Genomic DNA, 20,361 nt, shown 5'->3' on the forward strand with positions numbered 1-20,361 from the left:
ATGCTCTTCTTTGCGGCCCCCCTTTCCAGAGCCCTGGAGAGCAAGTATGACCCCCCCAGTACACAAATAGAAACGAGGAGATAGCGAGGCCTGGAATGTGTCTCTCCCCTGCATGCAGCTTGCTGCAAAACAGAAGCATTGTGTTCTTTAAAACAAAGACTTATCTGTAGGCTCGCGAAAATTGCAAATTGTTGCAAAATGAATGTTTGAAGGTGTCATACTAGTTACCATTGTCAATAATCGTGCCCAATTCAAAGGAAATGTATTAGGGGCGGTATCTAATGTGTCACTGATTGCAAGATGCTTGCTTTGTATATATGTTGTACGATTCTCTCTTGCGTCCCCCGAGGTCTGGTAACACACGTCGCGGGACGTGGGACCCAGTTGGCCAACTGAGACTATTTGCTTTGCAATAAACCCTAGATTTTGGGAATACAACCTTGTGTCTGGTGTATCAGTTTGTGTGGTGATTGTGCCTTGTTTCCATATGCGAGGGTCCCTCAGGGGCCCCTTCAAGTTGGCACCTGAATAGGGACCCTCCCCCACTTGTTCCATTGTGTATGTTGTAAAATAAGGAAGGAGGAGAGAACGGCGAGGACGGGACGATCGAGCCGGGATCAAGAGGTGTTCGGGGCTCCCCTGTCAACGCGATGAGGGACTCCTTTGCAGATCTGCACACAACTGATCCCTGATCGACGTGCCCGGCCAGAGAACAAGGAGGCGAGGGTCCCGAAACTAGGCAGACTGAGCCAAAATACGCAGACACAACGTCATTGGTTGCGTCAGTATACGGACGAATTGTGTCTTGAAAGACAAATCGACTGATCAGGTGAGTCGTGCCCCGATTCAAAGTAATCCTGATATTGGTTGAGAGTTGATTTTGCAAAATCAAACACCCAGTGTAAGGTTGATTAGCCAAGGGTAAGGTTAAAACATGCCTGGGGTATTGTCCACCCTAGTGGGATTTTTCTGCTGCGGTAGATGATTTTTGGAAACTGCCCAGGTTGCGCCGCCTGTGGGAACGCTGGTGTATTCGATGTATGTGAAATTTGGTGTGGGAGCGATAATGTTTTGTTAGACTTGGCATAGACAAACCAGAAAACGGGAAGATCTTCAGTGGCCAAATCATGGGAGTTTTGAGATCACGAGAATAGATAACTTGGAGAAGGTGTTGATGAAAAAGAAAACGCGCCCTGCAGCATTTCATATCCTTAGGGACTGGAGAAGGGAAGCTATGCTTCGTTGGAGAAGTAGAGAGAAACGTGCACGCAGGCATAAGTTAAAAACAGAGAGAGTGAAAGAAGAGGAGTGGAATGATAGTTTGAGAAAGTCACATAGACGAGACACGTCGAGTATAGAAAAAATATAAATATATCCAACGAGAATTGCTTTCATCAGATGAATTAATAAATAAAATACTGACTGATCCAAAGCAAGGCCCAAGGGAAGAGACTAAAAAGACTGCGTCAGTAACTATTGCTCAGCCCCCTCCAGTTGCTCAGCCTCTCCCAACTGACCAAATCCCAGCACAGCCACAGCCCACACAATCGGCGCCTCCCATTAGCCAGTCAGCGCCGCAACAGTCCCTTCCCTTTCCCGTTATCCCATCTGCACCTCCCTCTCTAGAGATCATTTTTGTCCCATCTGCCCCTCCCGTAATTGAACTTGAACTCGTTGAAACAAGAGAAGTGGCTGGACAAAGTGGATGTGCGAGAGTGACTCGTAGTGCGATCAGCAAGGAGAGAAGACGGGAGTTGCAAGAACAGGCCGAAATGTATATAAACGGGAATGATGATACGTCAGCGCTAGCTTCGATGTATGACTTCAGGAGGAGCAATGAAAAACAGGTAGTGTTGGAATGCATGGGGGAATATTTAGTGGCGAGATGGAAACCGTTAATTGGAAGTCTACCGCCACAACGATTGTTGGATTTGAATGCATTAGCACGTTGTAGAGAGAGATAGAGAAATAAGGGAACATGTAGACCGACTTTTTGAGTTTAAGAATGAACTTGATGATGAATATGCTGAAATGTTTGCCACACCAGGGTATAAGAGTAAAGATATTAGGAGAGATGGAAAGGAAGCGGTGGAGCCCCATCTACAGCAGCGATTTTTGCCGTCAAGACAGACCGGCAATAAACTAAAAGTATGTATACGAGAGGCGTTAAAATGGATTTCAGATCGTAATATTCCCCACAATGGAAATGCATGTGATGTTTGATGAATACCCCTTGCCAATGAGGATAGAAGCACTACGAACAATGGTTGAGGTGCTACTTCAGCAAGTGGTGGTACACAATAAAGGAAGAGGAAATGCACAAGGCAGAGGTAATTCGAACATGCATGGAGGGCCTTTGGGATTAAATCAGTGTGCATATTGTAGGGAGGATGGTCACTGGCGAACATTTGGCCACATCTGTAAAATAGGAATGGGTATGGCCAGAGAAGACAGCATAGGATGCATCCAGGAACTAATGGGCAAAATAGAAATAGCATGCAGCAGCACCAAAATAGCCAAGGGAATGGTGCCCAAACTCAGAACCAATCTCATAATCAAACTGCCTCTACTCAGAATCGGAGCCATCAAAACATGCAAAATGGGAATAGAGGAAGGGGCGGGAACATTTTTGACACTCAAACGCGTACTATAATAACACAGCGATTACACATCGGATGATGTGCTGTTTCCCCCAATAGGACAGCCCAAGACAGGGGTTGGAACCAGTGTCTATTCCCGTGAATCAGAAAGGACCCTACGTAGAAATAAAAGTAGAGAATGGAGAGCAAAGCTTTCTCGTAGATACGTGGGTACAAAAGTGCTCAATAGATCACTTGGTTCCAGAAATACCACTGTCAGGGCAAAGAAATATTTCAGTAGGGTTCGCAGGTACCCCAGTAATAAATCCACAGTCCCAACCAGTAGCAGTGATATTAGGCCCATTCACTGAATATTGTCCATTTCTCTTAATAGAGAATTGTGGGGAGAATCTTTTGGGGTTAAAGCTATTTAAAAAACTGAGTGCAGTTATCCACTGTACGCCAGATGGAGTATTTTTGACCATTTCACCACAGAATGTACCAGTATCTGAATTTGTGTCCAAACCTTTGCCAGGAGAATTGAGTGAAGTGCCAACTTGTATACGGGCAATGAATGACAATGATGTGGGATGCTTGAAGATAGAGGCAGTGAAAATTGCCCTGAAAGGAGGAACGTTGCCGCGTATTCCACAGTACAAAATCTCAGCAGAAGGAGAGAAAGGATTGAAAAGTATTGTCTGATTTGGTAAAATTGGGAGTAATTGAAGAGATTACAGGCAGTACTTGTTACAGTCCCATTCTTCCGGTGTATAAGAAAGGAGGTAATGAGGTACCGTATCGTTTCATAATTGATCTGTGTGCATTAAACAAGGTAGTAAATCCTCAATTCCCATTGGTTCCAGACGTCACCACAATTTTGACAATGATTACTGCCTCGGCTGAATACTTTAGTGTTATTGATTTGAAAAATGCTTTTATTCCGGTACACAAGGAAAGCAGATATTTGTTCGCCTTCACATTAGGAGGACGATCATTCACATTCGCACACATTCCACAAGGCTACACAGAGAGTCCGAGTATTTACAGCAGAGCATTGAAAGAACTAGATATGCTAGAATTACCGGCAGGTTGTGTATTGATACAATATATAGATGATTTATTGATCGCTGCAGATACAGAAGAGATTTGTAAAAAGAGTACTGTTTTACTATTAACACACTTAGCAGCACATGGCCACAAAGCGAGCTTAAAGAAATTCCAATATTGTCGAAAGGAGGTGACTTATTTGGGTTACCTACTTTCGAGAGAAGGGAGAAGACTGACGCCAGAAAGAATAGAGCATTTCTGGTATTCCTATTCCAAAATCACAGAAAGGAGTCCGAGTCACAATAGGCATGGCGTCCTATTGTCAGCAGTGGATTGTGAACTTTGCATTGATTGTGAAGCCGATGGTGGAGTTGACAAAGAAGGATGTTGTGATGCCTTTTCAGTGGAATGAAGAATGTCAGAGAGCATTTGATCTGCTCAAAACTGCATTGTGTTCTGCTCCAGTTTTGGGCACACCAAATTATGAAAAAGTTCAGATTGTACACGAGTGAAGGCTGCGCGTTGTCCGGTTTGACACAGGAACAAGGTGGAAGAAATAGGCCATGCAGCTATTTTTCTTCTGCGCTGGACCCTGTAGTGCGCGCACTACCGCGATGTTTGCAAGCTGTTGCAGCGGCTGCTGCATCAGTGAAACAAACTGAAGGAATGGTATTGGGGAACACCTTAATTTTGATGGTGCCACATGCCATAGACGTTCTATTGATTAGAACGCAGACGAAACACCTCACCTCCGCTAGATTGACTAGATACGAAATTGTCCTTTTTGCACCACATATCCAAATTGAGGTGTAGCGCTTTCAATCCTGCAGAATGAATACCACTGCCCACGGAAGAACTTGGTGAGAATGATACACCTCCCCATGATTGCTTAATGGTTACTGAGGAAGAAACAAAGGGGAGAATTGATTTAAGCGATAACCCACAAAAAGAACCAGATGGAGAACTGTTTTGTGACGGCTCTGGTTTTAAACTACCTGATGGCACATCAACTGCTGCCAATGCCCACGTTGAAGAGTATTGTGGAAAGTAAAGGAATCCCCTACAGCTCTGCACACGCAGTGGAGATAATGGCCTTAACCAGAGCCCGTGAGATTTCTGAAAATCTGAGTGTAAACATATATACTGACAGCCAATACGCCTTTGGCATGGTTCATAACTTTGGCCGACTTTGGGCTGAAAGGGGTTTCTTGACATCACATGGGGCCAGAATTCAACATGGCCCTTTGTACGATTGCTATCTGCACTTGCGTGTCCGAAGTGCCTAGCAATAGTGAAATGCGAGGCACACAAAAAAGTGACATGCAAAGTGGGAGAAGGAAACGCATTTGCAGACAGTATTGCGAAACAAACTGCCATTGACTTGAATACCAAAATGTTAACAGTACAGTCTGAGGAAATGCCCTGCATGATAGAAAATGGAATTGCTACAGTCAAAGAGATGCAGGCATAAGCCACTGCCGATGAAATACAAGGGTGGGCTGAGGGCTCTGCTGAATTAGATCTAGAAGGTTGCAGGGTGGACAAGAAGAGTAAAAACTGGATGTTGCCCAACTCTTATGTAACTGCAATGGTCAGATTGGCTCACAGCCCTACTCATATTTGTGCCAAAAAGATAGTTCAGCATTTAGCCACAGTATGGGAGAACACACACATAAAGAAAAATGCTGAGAGACTGGTTCAAAATTGTATCACGTGCCTACAACACAATGTGGGGAAAGGAACGCTGACCCCAACAGGCAGTTTCGGCCCTCCCTCTGTCATTTGAGGTAATCCATTTTGATTTCGTAGAGCTGGAGAGATGCCAAAACTTGATGTCCTAGTGGTTTTATATGCATTCAGTAAATGGGTGGAAGCGTATCTATTAAGACTGTACCGCCATGAACACTGCAAAAGTAATGTTGGAGTACTTTTCCCGTTTTGGTCTGCCCCGTGTCATAATGTCAGATAACGGTCCGCATTTTGTGGGCACAGTAGTATTACAGATTTGCGAAGGTCTCAAGATAGGCAAGCGATTCCATTGTTGTAGACACCCCACTAGTGCCGGTCTTATTGAACGCCACAACGGCATTCTGAAAGCCAAAATGAGCAAGATTTGTGCAGGAAGCAAGTTAAGCTGAGTAGACGCACTGCCACTAGCGTTACTGTGCATGCGTACATCTGTGCAGGCAAGAACTGGGCTCTCCCCTTATGAAATAGTCATGGGGAGACCAGCGAATGTTTGGGGTGCACCGCAACCGAAACGGTTAGGGGAGCTTGAATACAAAAATTGCTTTTGATTCATCAGCAGGTGCAGGAGGCATTACCGATAAAATACACTGGTCCGCGGCATGCACTGGAACCCGGAGAATGGGTGCTTATAAAAAAACTTTGAATGGAAGACATTGCTTGCACCCAGGTGGCGTGGACCCTATCTGATACTTCTAACAACGCAGACAGTTATTCGTGTAGACGGAAGGAAAGTGTGGATTTATGCGACGCACGCTAAGAAGGTCCCGTCACCGTCTGAAAAGCTGCCTGATCGAGATGACCAGAAAGAGACAGCGGTCCCAGAAACAAAAGAAGCAGTCGCCAGTTCTTTGCCACAAAATCTGCCTGATCCTGAAACAAAGCCTGAAAAGATTGCTGTAAAAGAGGAAGGGCAAAGAGTGCCCCAACGTTGTCCAGCAGAATCTGCATCACTGCTGGCTGACACAAAACGTGTACCACTGTGGCGCCCACCATCTTTTGTTGCGCCGCAGCCTGAAACAAAATCTGCATCATCAATTTGGCGGCGCCACCATCTTCCATTGCGCCACAAGCTGACTCTGAGCTTGAGTCTGGACGTGCGTCCGCACTATTCATTGATCACACGATACCGGGAGCAAGGCGGTATAATTTGCAGAACCGAAAGGAGGAGTGATCATATCTTCATTTCTTTTGATTTTTGTTGCCTCTGTTTCCTATTTGTGGATGAAGTAGGAACCCGAGGCCTAGAGGAGAGCGGTCTGAGGGTTGTGCAAATCGGACAGCCTAAAAAGCGAGGCTCCTCCGTGCTAAAATCCATGTGCAGATCACCCCTTACGGACAAGAGTGGCTCACATGGTATGAAGACAATTGATAAATGCTCTGGAGTTCTTTGAGCAATGTGCAAATGCACAGAGATCTTGCCCAACGCATAGCAAACCAGGCTGTTAAGAACTGGCAGAATAGACTGTGGACAATTACTGAACTTATTGACATTCAAACGAGTGCAACAAGAAGAGCTATTCACGACGAACATTGTTGGAGAAGAACAGCGAGAGAAAGATGCCGAAATCAGCTTTTGCCCCCTCCTGCACCACTGTTGATAATGAATTAAACATAGAGACTGAAGGGTTACAAAAAGTTGTCAAAAAAATTGTATGCTGATCTTAACAATAGTAATTTGCACAATGAGTATGTTCGCTCCAATAACGACAGTACTGGTATTATGGTACTTGGAAGAAATACACCCATTAGAAGTGCTCTTGCCTGTTAGAAACATTTCCACTACTGAAAGCCCGCTCCATGCGATAACTTACTTTGTCCCCAATGGTAGAAAGACGCAGGCAATGTTATGGGAATAGCACATTACTGCTAATAATGAATATGACACTCAATATTAAGAAAAAATAATTGTTGGGTTTGTGCCCACTTGCCACAGCATGGTGGTAAGGGGATTGGTTGGTATGTGCAGCCCCTGCCATTGAGTTCTGCATGTTACGCTTCTTTGAGTGCGTTATATTATGGGAAATGGAACGAAAGTGAAACTGGTCAATTGGATAGAACAAATGTGAATGAATTTGAAGAGATCATTATGAAACCCCTAGGTTGTTCTATATTTCACAAAGCGCGACCGATCACACCAGTGGTGAGGCGGCAAGATAGACTATACCCTATAAGTCATCTGTAATCGCGTTTCAAATGAACCCAGAAGGAAATAAAGATACAGTGCCCCCCTCCTATACAGTAAATTACAGTCCACGGTCTGTTCCTTTTTGCCTGAGGAAGAAGGGTTCCTATTCGGTAGGGACATTCACCAGATGTATGAATATAGCATTCCCTGATAAGGAAGTAGAGCCAGTGTATGTAGGAGATCCTATTTATTTTATATGTGGAGAAAAAGCGTATCCCTGGTTACCTAGAAACTGGGGAGGTACTTGTTACTTGGTATTTTTGTTCCCAGGGGTGTTCCTTTCAAAAACAGCGGACATATCCAAATTGGCCAGGTCGAGACCACGGCGGAATGAGGAAGGAGGTTTAATTGCAGAGGACATAGCGAAATCATTTATACCATTTTAGGGCCAAGCAATAAACTCATATAATATAAGACAACTGTCCAGGATTTTAGAGAAAACGATAAATGGGACAACAGATAAATTATACAATATGACATTAGAGGAAAAAGGAATTAGATGGCACTTGATGTAATCCTGGTTGTTCGTGGCAGTTTGCAAAATTGTGGGATCAGCGTGTTGCGTATTTGTAAGCGGCGACTCCCCTACAATTTTCGAAATAAGAAAGTTGCACGTTTTAAGCTCTGACCTTCACCCCCTTGAAGGGAGTTGGGATTTAAACATCAGCTCCTTGTTCTGGGAAGTATTACGATCATGGGGATGGAAATTATTTGCGATCCCAGTAGCAGCGCTAGAAATATTCATTACATGTTGTTGTTGCATACATTGCTTACCCATAATATGTACTGAAATAAGCGAGGAGTGTGTACAGATGATAGAAAAAAGAGCACTTTTAAACCAAGTACCCACGGAAATGATGAGTTAAAAACGGTAAAAGAATTCATGTCAATCGATAGTGATGACAATGAGGATGAGACCAATACTATGCAAGAATCAGAATTAGAGTCAGATACTTGGTCAGAAGAGGATGCAATGTATGGATGAAGCATTTGGCATACGCCCAAAAGGAGGGTTTGCCAGTCCAGAAAAAGTAGACACCCCTCGATCGTAAGGCAATGTACTTTGTTGGCCGGAGACTAACCGCCTCATGTGTTTAGTATTAGAAATATGTAGCCATACACTTGACTAAAGCACAGCCATTTTAAAGGTGACTGAAATCGCCATTTTGTTTTCTGTTTGCTTTTTGCCTTCTGTTAAAACTGCTTTGCTGAAATATTATTCTGCTCCACTAGTGCATAACGCAAGGCTACAAGAGACATGTTGAAACATAACACAGCAACCCAGACAGAAATGCCCAGTCTCCTCCCTCACATATCCTTGGAAGTAAGCAGCAAGGCATTCTAGCAGTACAACAGGTGCCAGCTAGTCTTGGAAACACAGTAGAAATGCTAGAAGCGAATATTAGATGACTTGAATTATGCTCTTCTTTGCGGCCCCCCTTTCCTGAGCCCTGGAGAGCCAGTTGACCCCCCAGTACACAAATAGAAACTAGGAGATAGCCAGGCCTGGAATGTCTCTCCCCTGCAAGAAACAGAAGCATTGTGTTCTTTAAAACAAAGACTTATGTCTGTAGGCTCGTGAAAATTGCAAACTGTTGCTAAATGAATGTTAGAAGGGGTCATACTCGTCACCATTGTCAATCATCGTGCCCAATTCAAAGGAAATGTATTAGGGGTGGTATTGAATGTGGCACTGATTGCAAGATGCTTGCTTTGTATATATGTAACTATTGTACGATTCTCTCTTGCATCCCCCGAGGCCTGGTAACACACATCGCGGAACGTGGGACCCAGTTGGCCAACAGACTATTTGCTTTGCAATAAACCATAGATTCTGGGAACACAACCTTGTGTCTCGCGTATCAGTTAGTGTTTGGTGATTGTGCCTTGTTTCTATATGCGAGGGTCCCTCAGGGGCCCCTTCACCGTCACTCGGTGTCCGGATCCCAAAAGAACAGCACTGTGCCTGTTGTGATTGAAGTCTGAACCATGAATAATGTTGGTTGAGAATTGTATGAGCAGGCCATACTTGTTACCCAATGGTTACGTTGTTGTTCAGTGCAATCATACATGTTGTAGTGAGCTTTTAGCAATTTCTAGCTAAGCATGTTCATCAATGCAGTCACCTGTTGACTCATTCTCCAACCACCAGTACAAATGAAATGGCCTTAAGTAAAGCTCGGATTAATTTATTGCTGCTATTACTGTGTTTTTTATAAAAGTAGAAACGTTAAAATCACAATTGCCATCTGTGATGAATCCTACGGATCCCTCACTAAACCCCTGCTTAAAGACTCGTCCCAGGTGGGCAGGGAAAGGCAGATGCTTCCTGACCTTGGGATTGGTGCTCTGTGGGAGGATCACCTGCAAAGAGACCAGGCCCTGCGTGGTGAGGAGATCTCATGGGATGAGATGGAGGATTTGTCCTTAAAAGGGAGAACCTTTTCAAATTGCCAGAACAGGTAATAGCCTATTGTCATTATGATGTATGTAAACCACATATAGGATCTGTGGCTCTGAATGCAAATGCCTTTAGACCTGAACATACATTAACAGAAGTACCATGTAAGGTACTTTAGGATAAAGATTCTCCCTACTCCCAAAGGTATAATGGAAAGGAAATTAGAGACGGTGTCTTAAATAGACTGTCTTCCTCTGTAACAACAAATTCTAATGGTTCATCCTTTAATGACTCTTAAGGGCAATACAATCTACCCTTAAAAACCAGTAGTTATTGAAAAGAACAAACTTTGTTGTTGGGGGCTACAGGTCCCATAATCCCATAAGTACTGGGACAAGGAAGAGGGCTGAAAAGGCATGCTGTGGTAGTAGGCAGGCAATTAAGCCTAATAGCCCACACCTAAAGGAACTGGAGAGGCATAAAAGGCCCCTTCTGGTGCAGGCGATTGGAAGGAGCTGGAATTGTGGCTGCAGTAGTAGCAGAGACAGAAGGAAGAATGTACAGTGTTAGCAATCCAGGCCGAAGTGGGAGAACAAAGGTAACGCCGAAATTCTGATGAAGCCGATTTCACCTGCTTATCCTGTGAGGGTTCCTGTTCCCCCAAACTCTGAAGTGCAGATGTTGCACAGCAGAAGCATGCAGGAAGGCTGCCTTTCCCCATGTGAGCCTAATTGCATAGATTGCACAGCGAGAAGCGAGTCCGAGACAGTGTTGAGCAGCTGTCATGAAGCTGTGGGCCTCTGGAGCAAGAGGGACTCCTTAATTGAGTAGCCAGACCAGAGGCACCTTCTACGAGGAAGCCTGTGGGTCCCAAGTTTAGCCGGTAGCAGAACAGGTGCAACACATGGAGAATGGAAAACGGGAGCCGATGAGTTAAACCTGGTGTTCCCATTCCTTGCGCGAGCATTTCCGGTAACAGTGTGCTTAACTCACTCATGTAAGAGTAGAAGCGAGGCCAAGTTATTTATTCCATAACAATGGAACACTTGAAATATACCACTCGCCTGTGATTGTAGTATTTCCATTTCACTCGTGTGAAGGGCAAACGCTATGGAAAAGCAACTGTTAAACTTTAAAACTTGTACAATCTATGAAGAAGTGGTTGCAGGGCCTAATTAAGGTTCTCAAAGGAAGTGTGAACTTTGAATTATTATTTATGCAGACAACTGTTTCTGAAGAGATGTCAAGTGTTTAAATTGTTTTTTGAAGTTGGAGAGATCAAGCATTGCCCAAGCCAATAGTATTAAAATCAGAGCAGTTTAAGCAATTTTGTGAGCCACAGAACTTCAGCACTGTCCAAGATGTGTGCAAGCATTACCTGAAGCCAAGAGTGGCACCAAAGTGTCTCTGTAATTCTGGCTAGCAGTTGGCAAAGGGATGCAGGCAAGGTTCGGGAAGGGAAACATGCTACTTATTCTTTGAAGTTGATACACAACCTACATTGCCAAAGACTGTAGAACGAAGAGAGTAATGTATCTGAAAGACACTTAGAGATTGTTGGTTGTAGATCACCAAGAGAGGCAAAGAGGCTGCCCCTTTTGAAGAGGGATATTCAGAGGAAGAGTGCCTTGCCTGTTTGAAGGTGTTGAAGTACCTGAAAGTGAATCTTGACATAACCTGATTGAAGTCACAAAAGTACTAAAGCTGTGATGGTGTATTTGGTTGTCAGTAGATGCAAGACTTCTGTAGCACAAATGAAGTGGAATACTATGAGCCAAAAGAGTATGACCTCTTGGGAAACTATTGTAGTAGAAGTGGTGTGATGTCATCCTGACAAAAATCCCTACTGTGAATCGTAATCTTGTAAAGAGATAAAACTGTTAACCAAGAGCTGTGTGTCACTAACGTTGGCAGAAGCGATAATTCATTTTGAACTGAAAGTTGTGGAAAAGCATTGTGGCTAGTAATAACATTGATATTGTGGTGAAGTGAAAAGTCTGATCATGAAGAGAAGCTTTGCTGTTGGAACTTTTGTTAACAAAATTTTACTGTGACATATGTGCGACTTTCTTTTTGTTGAACATTGAAGCGGAACACACTCCCCTCTCCCTTTTATGTTCCCACAGTTCCTACTGATATTACGAGCCACGGGTGGAATTTCTTCCCACAACACTCGGCAATACAAGTCCTGAGGAAAGCTATAGGACACTACATCATCTACACGTGTTGTTGTCCGTAGCTGGAAACACATTTGAGTGTCGACTGACTCGATATGTGCATGTTTCAGTAACATTGCACTCTTAGTTACTATGTATTAATTTTGTCTCGACTGACTCGATATGTGCATGTTTCAGTAACATTGCACTCTTAGTTACTATGTATTAATTTTGTCTCACTGTTACATTATATGATGACACAATATAATGAACAAGCACTTGAAATTTAGATGTATATGTGTATGTCAATAAAAGTATGTCATCCCCTATGTGTAAATAAACCATGTTGTACACTTGACAATAAATCTGTGCTCTATCATATAAAAAATATACAGGTTTTATGTAATAGAATCTGTTACATCCATAGTTCTGCCACACCTGTAATTATCTCAGAGGAAGAGGTAGCCTGAATCCACCCCCCTTTTTTGCTCTATATCCTTCCTCCAGATCCAGGCCCCTCTATAAATACAAAAGAGGACCCCCCCTTCCCCTTTTACAATCCTGCATTCCATGTATATCCTTCTGCAAGGGCATAGAGAACTAGTTTGTTTCCAAAGTAAATGATAACTGGTTGCACAGATCCCCACCCTTAGTAGAAAAAGAAGTGCACACCTTTTCTTTCCACATTGATCTATTTCTATGGCTTTATAAAAAAACAAGTTGTCTTTTTCTATGAGCTGCTAAGGTGTGAAAAACAAAGGAGTTTTGTTTATACAAACATTAAAAACTACATCTGTCATGCATGCAACCTTTACATTGATACATGCTTTATTCCTTAGGTATCTGTATCCTGGAGTAAACTGGAGGCTAATCCATCCGAGAATGTGACATTGACAGTCATTGTGACAGAACCTGGATCTCTAATTGGTTTAAAAGTTGTTCAGAATAGTCCAAACATCTTAAGAGGCTTAAACCCAACCACCACTGCAGTGGTAAGTGCCTGCTATATCATCATTCTACAAGGTGTAATGAGTCTTGCGGTCAGATGAGGTGGCAGAAAGATCCTGTTTTATTCATAAAACTTCCCTTAAAAATGTAGGCAGTTGTTGTTTCGGTATGTTTTCAGTTTCGCAGAGAAGTCATTCTGAGTGCTGGGTGGAATTCTTTGGGTAGTTTTGTAATTTCCATGGTTTATAGTGACTGTTTCAACAGTCAGTTTCGACTGGTGAAAGTTCTGACACAAGTGTCAACATTTTTAAAACATTTTTTATTTTTTTATGGGCCCCAATCCCTTTTTTTTTCTTCTTTTAAACACCTATTTAACTATACCAAATTATAATGAACCATTTACTATTAAAAATAATTTTCAAAAAAACGTTTGTTTCCGGCACTTTTGTGTTGAAACTTTTACTTGTCAAAACTATTTTTTTGAAACTTTGACCGGACACCATTTACATCATTAAAATTTGATACATTTTCTTAAGATTTGTATCCGACTACCTTGGTCTTCATCTTAAGGTATGATTACATAAGGCCCTCTGCAGTGTAACCAGAGCACTGTCTTCGGCTCCAAGTGCCTAGGGGTAAGTAATCCTCATGTGCTTCCCCACCCTTTTTGGCCTTTATTTTCTTTTTAAATTGATTTCTGTACCATCTTGCTGCCTCTGAGCCCCTCTGCCTAGCCACTTCCTGCTCTCGCCCTGCCCCAGCAACTGAGCCCTCCCACCACCCTATGATTGGCCTGCTTTCCCCTTCTAAGACACCCTCACAGGGCAGCCTCTACCCAGGCAGTCCTCGGCTACGGGCTACAAAGCAAAGAGCAGCTCACGAAGAAGCAGCGCCACTCTGTGTTTGCCTGGGAAGCCTGCCGCAGTCAACCAGCAGCAGCTGATAAGCAAAGTGTGGTCTGGGCGGTGAGCACAGCCATAACTACACTCCAGTAAAACCCCACCACTGTTACCTTATATTGTAAACCTATGCTTCAAGCCTTAACTCTATATGGTAGCCACATTTTGCATTCAGTCAAATTGTGTAGCGTGGCCATACTTTGGTAGCCTTCCCTTTCCATAGCCATGAGTCGGCCATATCTCACTTTTAGCCCATTTCTGTTAGCTATATCTTGCTTTTTACCCATTTGTGCTGGTCAGCTATATCTCGCATTTTAAACCGGATGAGGACGCTGGCAACTTAAACTGTATTCTAAACCTGGAATATTCAGCCTTCTGCTGCACCTAAAAAGGTCAGACAAGAACAGCACTAATAGAATGGCCTGGTTTTTGACACTGGGATCTGCGGGTTCATTGAGTCCCCAACTACGTAATTGGGAAGTATTCCTAATTCCCACAGAACTGGATGTATCTGCTTATAGAGGGTGTTAACCAACGAGCAATTGCCCGCACAGATAGACCCGGGGATGGTGGACTGTAGATCTGTGATTGCTTGGCCCAGTAAAGCACCAGGACTGTTACCAATAGAATTGCCACTATCCTCTGCAGCCCCCTCCATGCAGAGACCTAAACAACCAAAAATCCAAGCGTAGGGAAGTTAATAGGTACAGCAGGTGGGAAACTGCCAAACGCAACATTGATTATATTGTTACGCCATTGAGAGGTACAGACATGTTTGGCGAAACGGTCCACACTAGACAGAGGGGTTCCTGGAGAACTAAAGCACCAAACCTCTATAACGGGGATCGAAAGTTAATTCAGCAGGCACAAGAAGGTCATCCGTAACGGGTAATTCAAATTGCAAGCACACTTGCACATACCTACCAATATGCCGACCCTCACCTCTGCACCATAGACCAGTTAGAATGCGGCTATAACCCATGATTAAATTGGCCCAGCTGCACACAATTATTCACCATCATGCACACCTTAATCTTTAGAATGCAGCTATCCCCACAAAATCGATCTAGATGCACACAATCTCATATACAAGCACCACCTCCGCTAGAATGCAGCTACCCCCAAGACAATTCGGCATAGCTGCATGCAAACTACTGGTCTTGCACACCTTTACACTACCAGCGTTCAAATGCAGCTACCCACCACGAAAACTTGGCCTAGCTCCATGCATATAGAGTGCACCCACACTACTTACTACCCTACTTTTTCCACTGACCTGCCTACGGTCCCCGGGGTGTGCAACCCACAGCACGTTGAGATCATACCAATGGTGCCATACAAATGCCCAATAACACATTATTTAGTTACATGCACCAAAAAGTAAAACATGTAGACACTAATTTTGCTATTAAACGTGATCTGCATACTCCTACTTTCAGACATTTACATGTAGCAGCAGCAAGAGACGTCTAGGTCCACTACATCTGTCAGTTGTTTCCTCTTGTGGATATACAAGCAATAGGAGTGCCACTGTGTGCAAGCGTGAAAGGGGGCAAAACGTTATCATTAAACAGAAAGGAAGGTACCCACGCTTATGATAACCATTGCTATTGCCATTAATTAGTTATTTTAGAAAATGGAACAAAAGGTGCTTCAGAAAGTCACATAAAAAAAACAAAGAGAAGTCCTTAAAGTGCAAACTTAATTCAATACAAAGAAAAGGTATTTTTTTGGTTGAAATCTTTTAACTTATAAATCTTTTTTACATGAACTTAATAGAAAATATTGGAAAAAGAAAAAAACAGAAAACCAAACATTCAGATTATATACATTGCTCACAAAAAACAAACCATTATAATAGAAAATGTATCGCCAAATTAATTGGATAGGCTGCCGGAGACAGGTTGCTACTGCAGAGAGGCTACCAGGGTGTGTTTAAAATAAAAAAAAAAAAAAAAAAAAAAAATATTTAAAAATAATTTACCCTGGTAGGTTAATGGAGGGTATTGGCATGATTAGTTAATAAACATGACCTCATTGTCTGCCTACGTGGTGTTTCCTCTTGTAGCACCTGGAGACATTTCTTTCCCTAGCATAGTTAATTGCACCAAGCTCTCTACGTCTAGAATTAATCTGACCGCTTTGTCTAGTCTTGGACAGGAGTAACCCATACAGTTCTATTTTTTGCATGCTTGCACTTTTAGGGGCTCTTATCCCGTGGTACGTTAAGAAACCGAATGCAAAGAAAACTACCACAGGCTTTTTGCTAAATTACACTCCTTTGGTTGTGTAGGCCACCGCCCTTCCTGGCCTGTTTACCTTTGTGTTACATACCACATTCTGTCTCCCTCTACATGCCTTTCATTAGATGAACATAGCTATTTATTGGCAAGCTTTTGTGAGCTTCCGGTTACTACCTCAAAAATTGAATAAAGCTTTTGAAAAAAGTATTTGCCCAACACAATTTGTGGCAATGTTCATGCTGGTTTAAAATGGGTCAGAAGTTTTTAGCCATCGAATTTTGGGAGATTTGATGGAACAAGGATTCAACTGGACTATGGAGGAACAACCAACGCCCTATAAAATATATATTTTGTGTGCACGATTTCTTATAATGCGATTACCATAAATGCTACGTGACAATATTTCTATGAAAAAATAACTTTCTTTTTAAAATGTCATCAAAGCATTAATATAAATAAAACAGTGACCATTTCTTTGGAAGTAATTGGTTTGAAAATAAATACTTTTTTGTTCCAAATCAATTTTCAAAGATCTAAAGTTGCACCAGTGTTATGTGGTCTGACACGCTGATGCTTACTTGACATTCTTGAAAATAAGGGAAAAAAGAAATTTAGAATGTTTGCTTTTCTCCCAAAATAAGGGAATATATTACTCCAATACAGAATAAGGATGATAAAATAGTATAAAATGTAATGAAGAAATATAAAATAAAAATTTAGTACGGGATAAATTAAGGAGATATGAATTCCTAAATCATAATTCATACTCTCTCGCTGTGCGTGCAGAAACTTTCAAGGGTAGACTATACAAGGGCTTCTTGGATATACTGCAGTTCAGATCACTTCCATTACCGCCTTCGGGGTGCAATGGTTTATGTAAACTAATGTGCAACTTTGGCTTTGCTGGGTGTAGCAGTTGTCCCAGCAGAACCATGTGACCCTTGAGAAATACGTTACAGAAAACTATAGTAATTGAATACATTTTCTATAATTAAAGTTCCCATGGTGAACAAAAAACAGTAATGGTTGCCTTTTTATACTCTTTAAGGAACTTGTAATTTACCTTTTACACTCCATTGATACCAGGACTTTCCTGATGAGTTAACGATTATCAGAATAGTCTGGTTCGAACACCCATTTCGAGTAATGTCTAGCAGTGACAGTTGGATTGTTTTCCAAGACCAGAACAGTATCCTACATCTTTCAGGAACTGGCTCATCTAACCGAACCTTCACCATTTTAGGTCGGTAGTCGCCTGACTGATACCAAACTTAATAACATTCTCAATCATCACTAGGCTGTACGCAGAAACGTCCTGCCTTTCGCCAATTCACTGCATCCTTTCCTTCACATGTAGTCCTTTCTTGATATCTGCTTCCAGTTATCGCATACCAAGTCCTCTTCGAAGCGTCCTGCAGAGGGGCGTCTCCATCTTCCCAGTGTGTTGTCATTCGTGCTCTTAGTGATCCTTAGTCCTTACTTACTAGACAGTACCAGTTTATGTAGTCCGATGGGTCTAAAAGTCCTTGGACGGAGCTTCTGCAAGGCTGCACTTTTCCAGCCCTATAATATACACCTGCTTAAGAGTCAGCTGAGAAACAAAAGGAAAGCAGGAACAAAGTCTTCACTTAATGCAGTATCATTGGGATTGTGGCCCAAGTTGTATTTTGCCATGTATGCATGTATTTACTCATTTCATTTTTTCCCTTCGCCTGCTCTATCATGTAAATATCTTCTTTTGACTTCACTAGTTTACTTCAACCCAAGTACTTTTGTTGTATTGCTATACAGAACACGCCAAAATACTGATGCCCAGCTTTGCAATAGGACGTGCCATTAGATTAAGCATTTACTCGGCAAACGGTTTTGGCTTTCGTGTAGGGTTTAGATCCATACTTTTCCAGGCACTACCATACTACTAACTGGCCGTAAGATTGGTTCTAGTACCTGTGCATATTATGGCAGTGCCCGGCAAATGCCTTTTTAATGCATAAACAAGAGAAAAAGTTTCAGATCAGCTAATTTTCATTAACAAAACTGATTGAGTGCAAGGACACACATGCTGCTTATAATTCAAGTGGCTTTAGGAACGCTTGTTTAAATCTGTTTTAGCTCATCATGAGTTGGTTCATAGCTGCAATTAAGCCGTTACCTTGCTGGATATGCTTTGAATGGGGAGGTGCATGTAGTGTCTATGAATGGATCAGGGGCTAGCCAAGGTCAAGGACGATGTTTTGGGGTTTGGTTAAATAACCAAGCACTGCCGACAGGCTGTGTCACTCCTTGCATCTCGCCCATCTTCACTTTCCTTTCTGTGACACTAGTTTCGGGTTACAGGCAATGCTTCCACTGCCACCTAATGGCCACAACTAAAAATATCCGACTCACTAAAGCCCCACCCATCTCTACCACATTCCACTGCACAAACTAAATCACAGCATCTTTATTTCCAGGTGGTCTATCATGTGATGTATACTGTTCTGTACACGGAGATCAATGATCCCAGAAGAATAACGTGCACAAAAGGATTACCTTGCTTTTGCAAGATGCAAAACCAACTAGTGATCATTTTTTTTGTAAAATAGAACTGAAAATTGACATTGAGGTTTTTGCCAGACATGTACAACTGGAAGTTGCTCTTGCAATGTTGGCATGCTTTCAAACTCACCATTCACTGACGAATGTTATTTGCAAAACACCTGCTTATTGGTTGGCAACATCCAAAGACTCCTTACTGATCGACCTCTTCAGTCATGAAATTACACTGTCTTTTTGTGATCTGAATAAGTGGGGGTCGGGGGCGGAGGGTCGAATGGCTCTTCACCTTTGGTACGTGGCTGGTCTCTGAGATGTTTTACACTTGCAACCTGCCAAACATTAAGCGCTGTAACCTTGTCTAAATGTGTTTTTTGTTGTACTTGCACTGGATTAATTTTGCATTACCTCTGAATGAGGTAATGAACAGAATTACACCCTAAAGAGGGTTTCAAAAGTTAAAGGCATGTCTAGGGCTCCCCTCGGTAAATTAGTTTCATATCACGTTGTGCACTTGCGGATTTAAGTGGTCTCTGGTAATCGTGCGAGCCCATTTTAAGAATCTATTTGTACCTTGTAATTGGTGAAAGAAGGGCATCGACATTCTTTCTGTGGGAGGAACACCAGTACCATTCATTTTCGTGGATGGCCAGGTTCTGCGTGCAAGGACGGGCACATGCACTGCACCATTTAATTGACCTTTATTCTTTGAGCAGGAGATTTATCCATAAAAGAAAAGTTTGACAGGAATGTTTAATTTGACCAATCGTAATATCCGCAACGCACCAATATTTTGAACCTTTTTTTCAAGAGAGCAGTACTTATTGAAGGAATAATATCGGTTACTTTCACCTGTTCCCAAATATCATCTTGTGGTACTCTCAACCGCCTCGAGCTAAGGTCAAGTGCTCTGATTGCAGGAAGTCAAAGCACATGCCAGCTTGTGATGTAAACTACCGCAGCCACAAAACACCTTTGGTCGTGATGTGAGCAGACGACTGAGCTAAACATACTCTACTGGTGTTTGCAGTCTCGTTTCTCTGTGCAAATATAGAACTCATGCGATGAATAACATTCAGTTCCTTCACTTCACAAAAAAAACATTTCTCACTAATGTAGTCTATGTAATTGAAGCAGTCAAAACTGTAATGTAATATGGTTTGTATTGAAATTTCATTTGTGAACATCAAGGATAATACTGCGTATTTAAGAACAATAAAAAGCACGTTAGATTTGACTTGGGTTTTTGGAGCTGTGGCATTGGAATCTAGAGTCCAATTATATAATTCTTTATTCTACTGCAAAATGTAATGTCTCGGAGTGGCGGCGAGTGAAAGTTTCGGGCAATTTCTCGGTGTGCTTTGGTTCTGCTTACTACAATTCGAAGGAGGAGCTTCTTGACCCCTACAAATACGGCAAACATCCGTGGAGTGGATGCAGAGTGGCGGCGAGTGGCAGTCTCAGGTAGACTATGGCTGCTAGGGATGTTGGAGGTGCTGCCCGCGCTTGCAAACAAAGTAGTCGGTGTACTTCAGGAGGATGACCGCCGGTGCCTTTGAAGCTTCCGCCAGCGGAACGAAGAAAATTATGGAAATGGACTATGTCCACTGGTAATGAAG

General features: G+C 42.5%; 1 protein-coding gene across 1 annotated transcript in view; it reads left to right on the top strand.

Annotated features, from left to right (window-relative positions):
- The window catches only part of LOC138453422 (CD109 antigen-like), an 812,557-nt gene that overhangs the window by 369,469 nt on the left and 422,727 nt on the right, over window positions 1-20,361 (top strand). Inside the window, exon 15 of the mRNA XM_069606255.1 lies at window positions 12,957-13,109. Coding sequence (XP_069462356.1) covers window positions 12,957-13,109 — 153 coding nt within the window. The remainder of the gene's footprint in view (window positions 1-12,956; window positions 13,110-20,361) is intronic.

The sequence above is a fragment of the Ambystoma mexicanum genome, chromosome 4p (assembly GCF_040938575.1).
Source record: "Ambystoma mexicanum isolate Mex_15411 chromosome 4p, UKY_AmexF1_1, whole genome shotgun sequence".
In the NCBI taxonomy this organism is placed as follows: Eukaryota; Metazoa; Chordata; class Amphibia; order Caudata; family Ambystomatidae; genus Ambystoma; species Ambystoma mexicanum.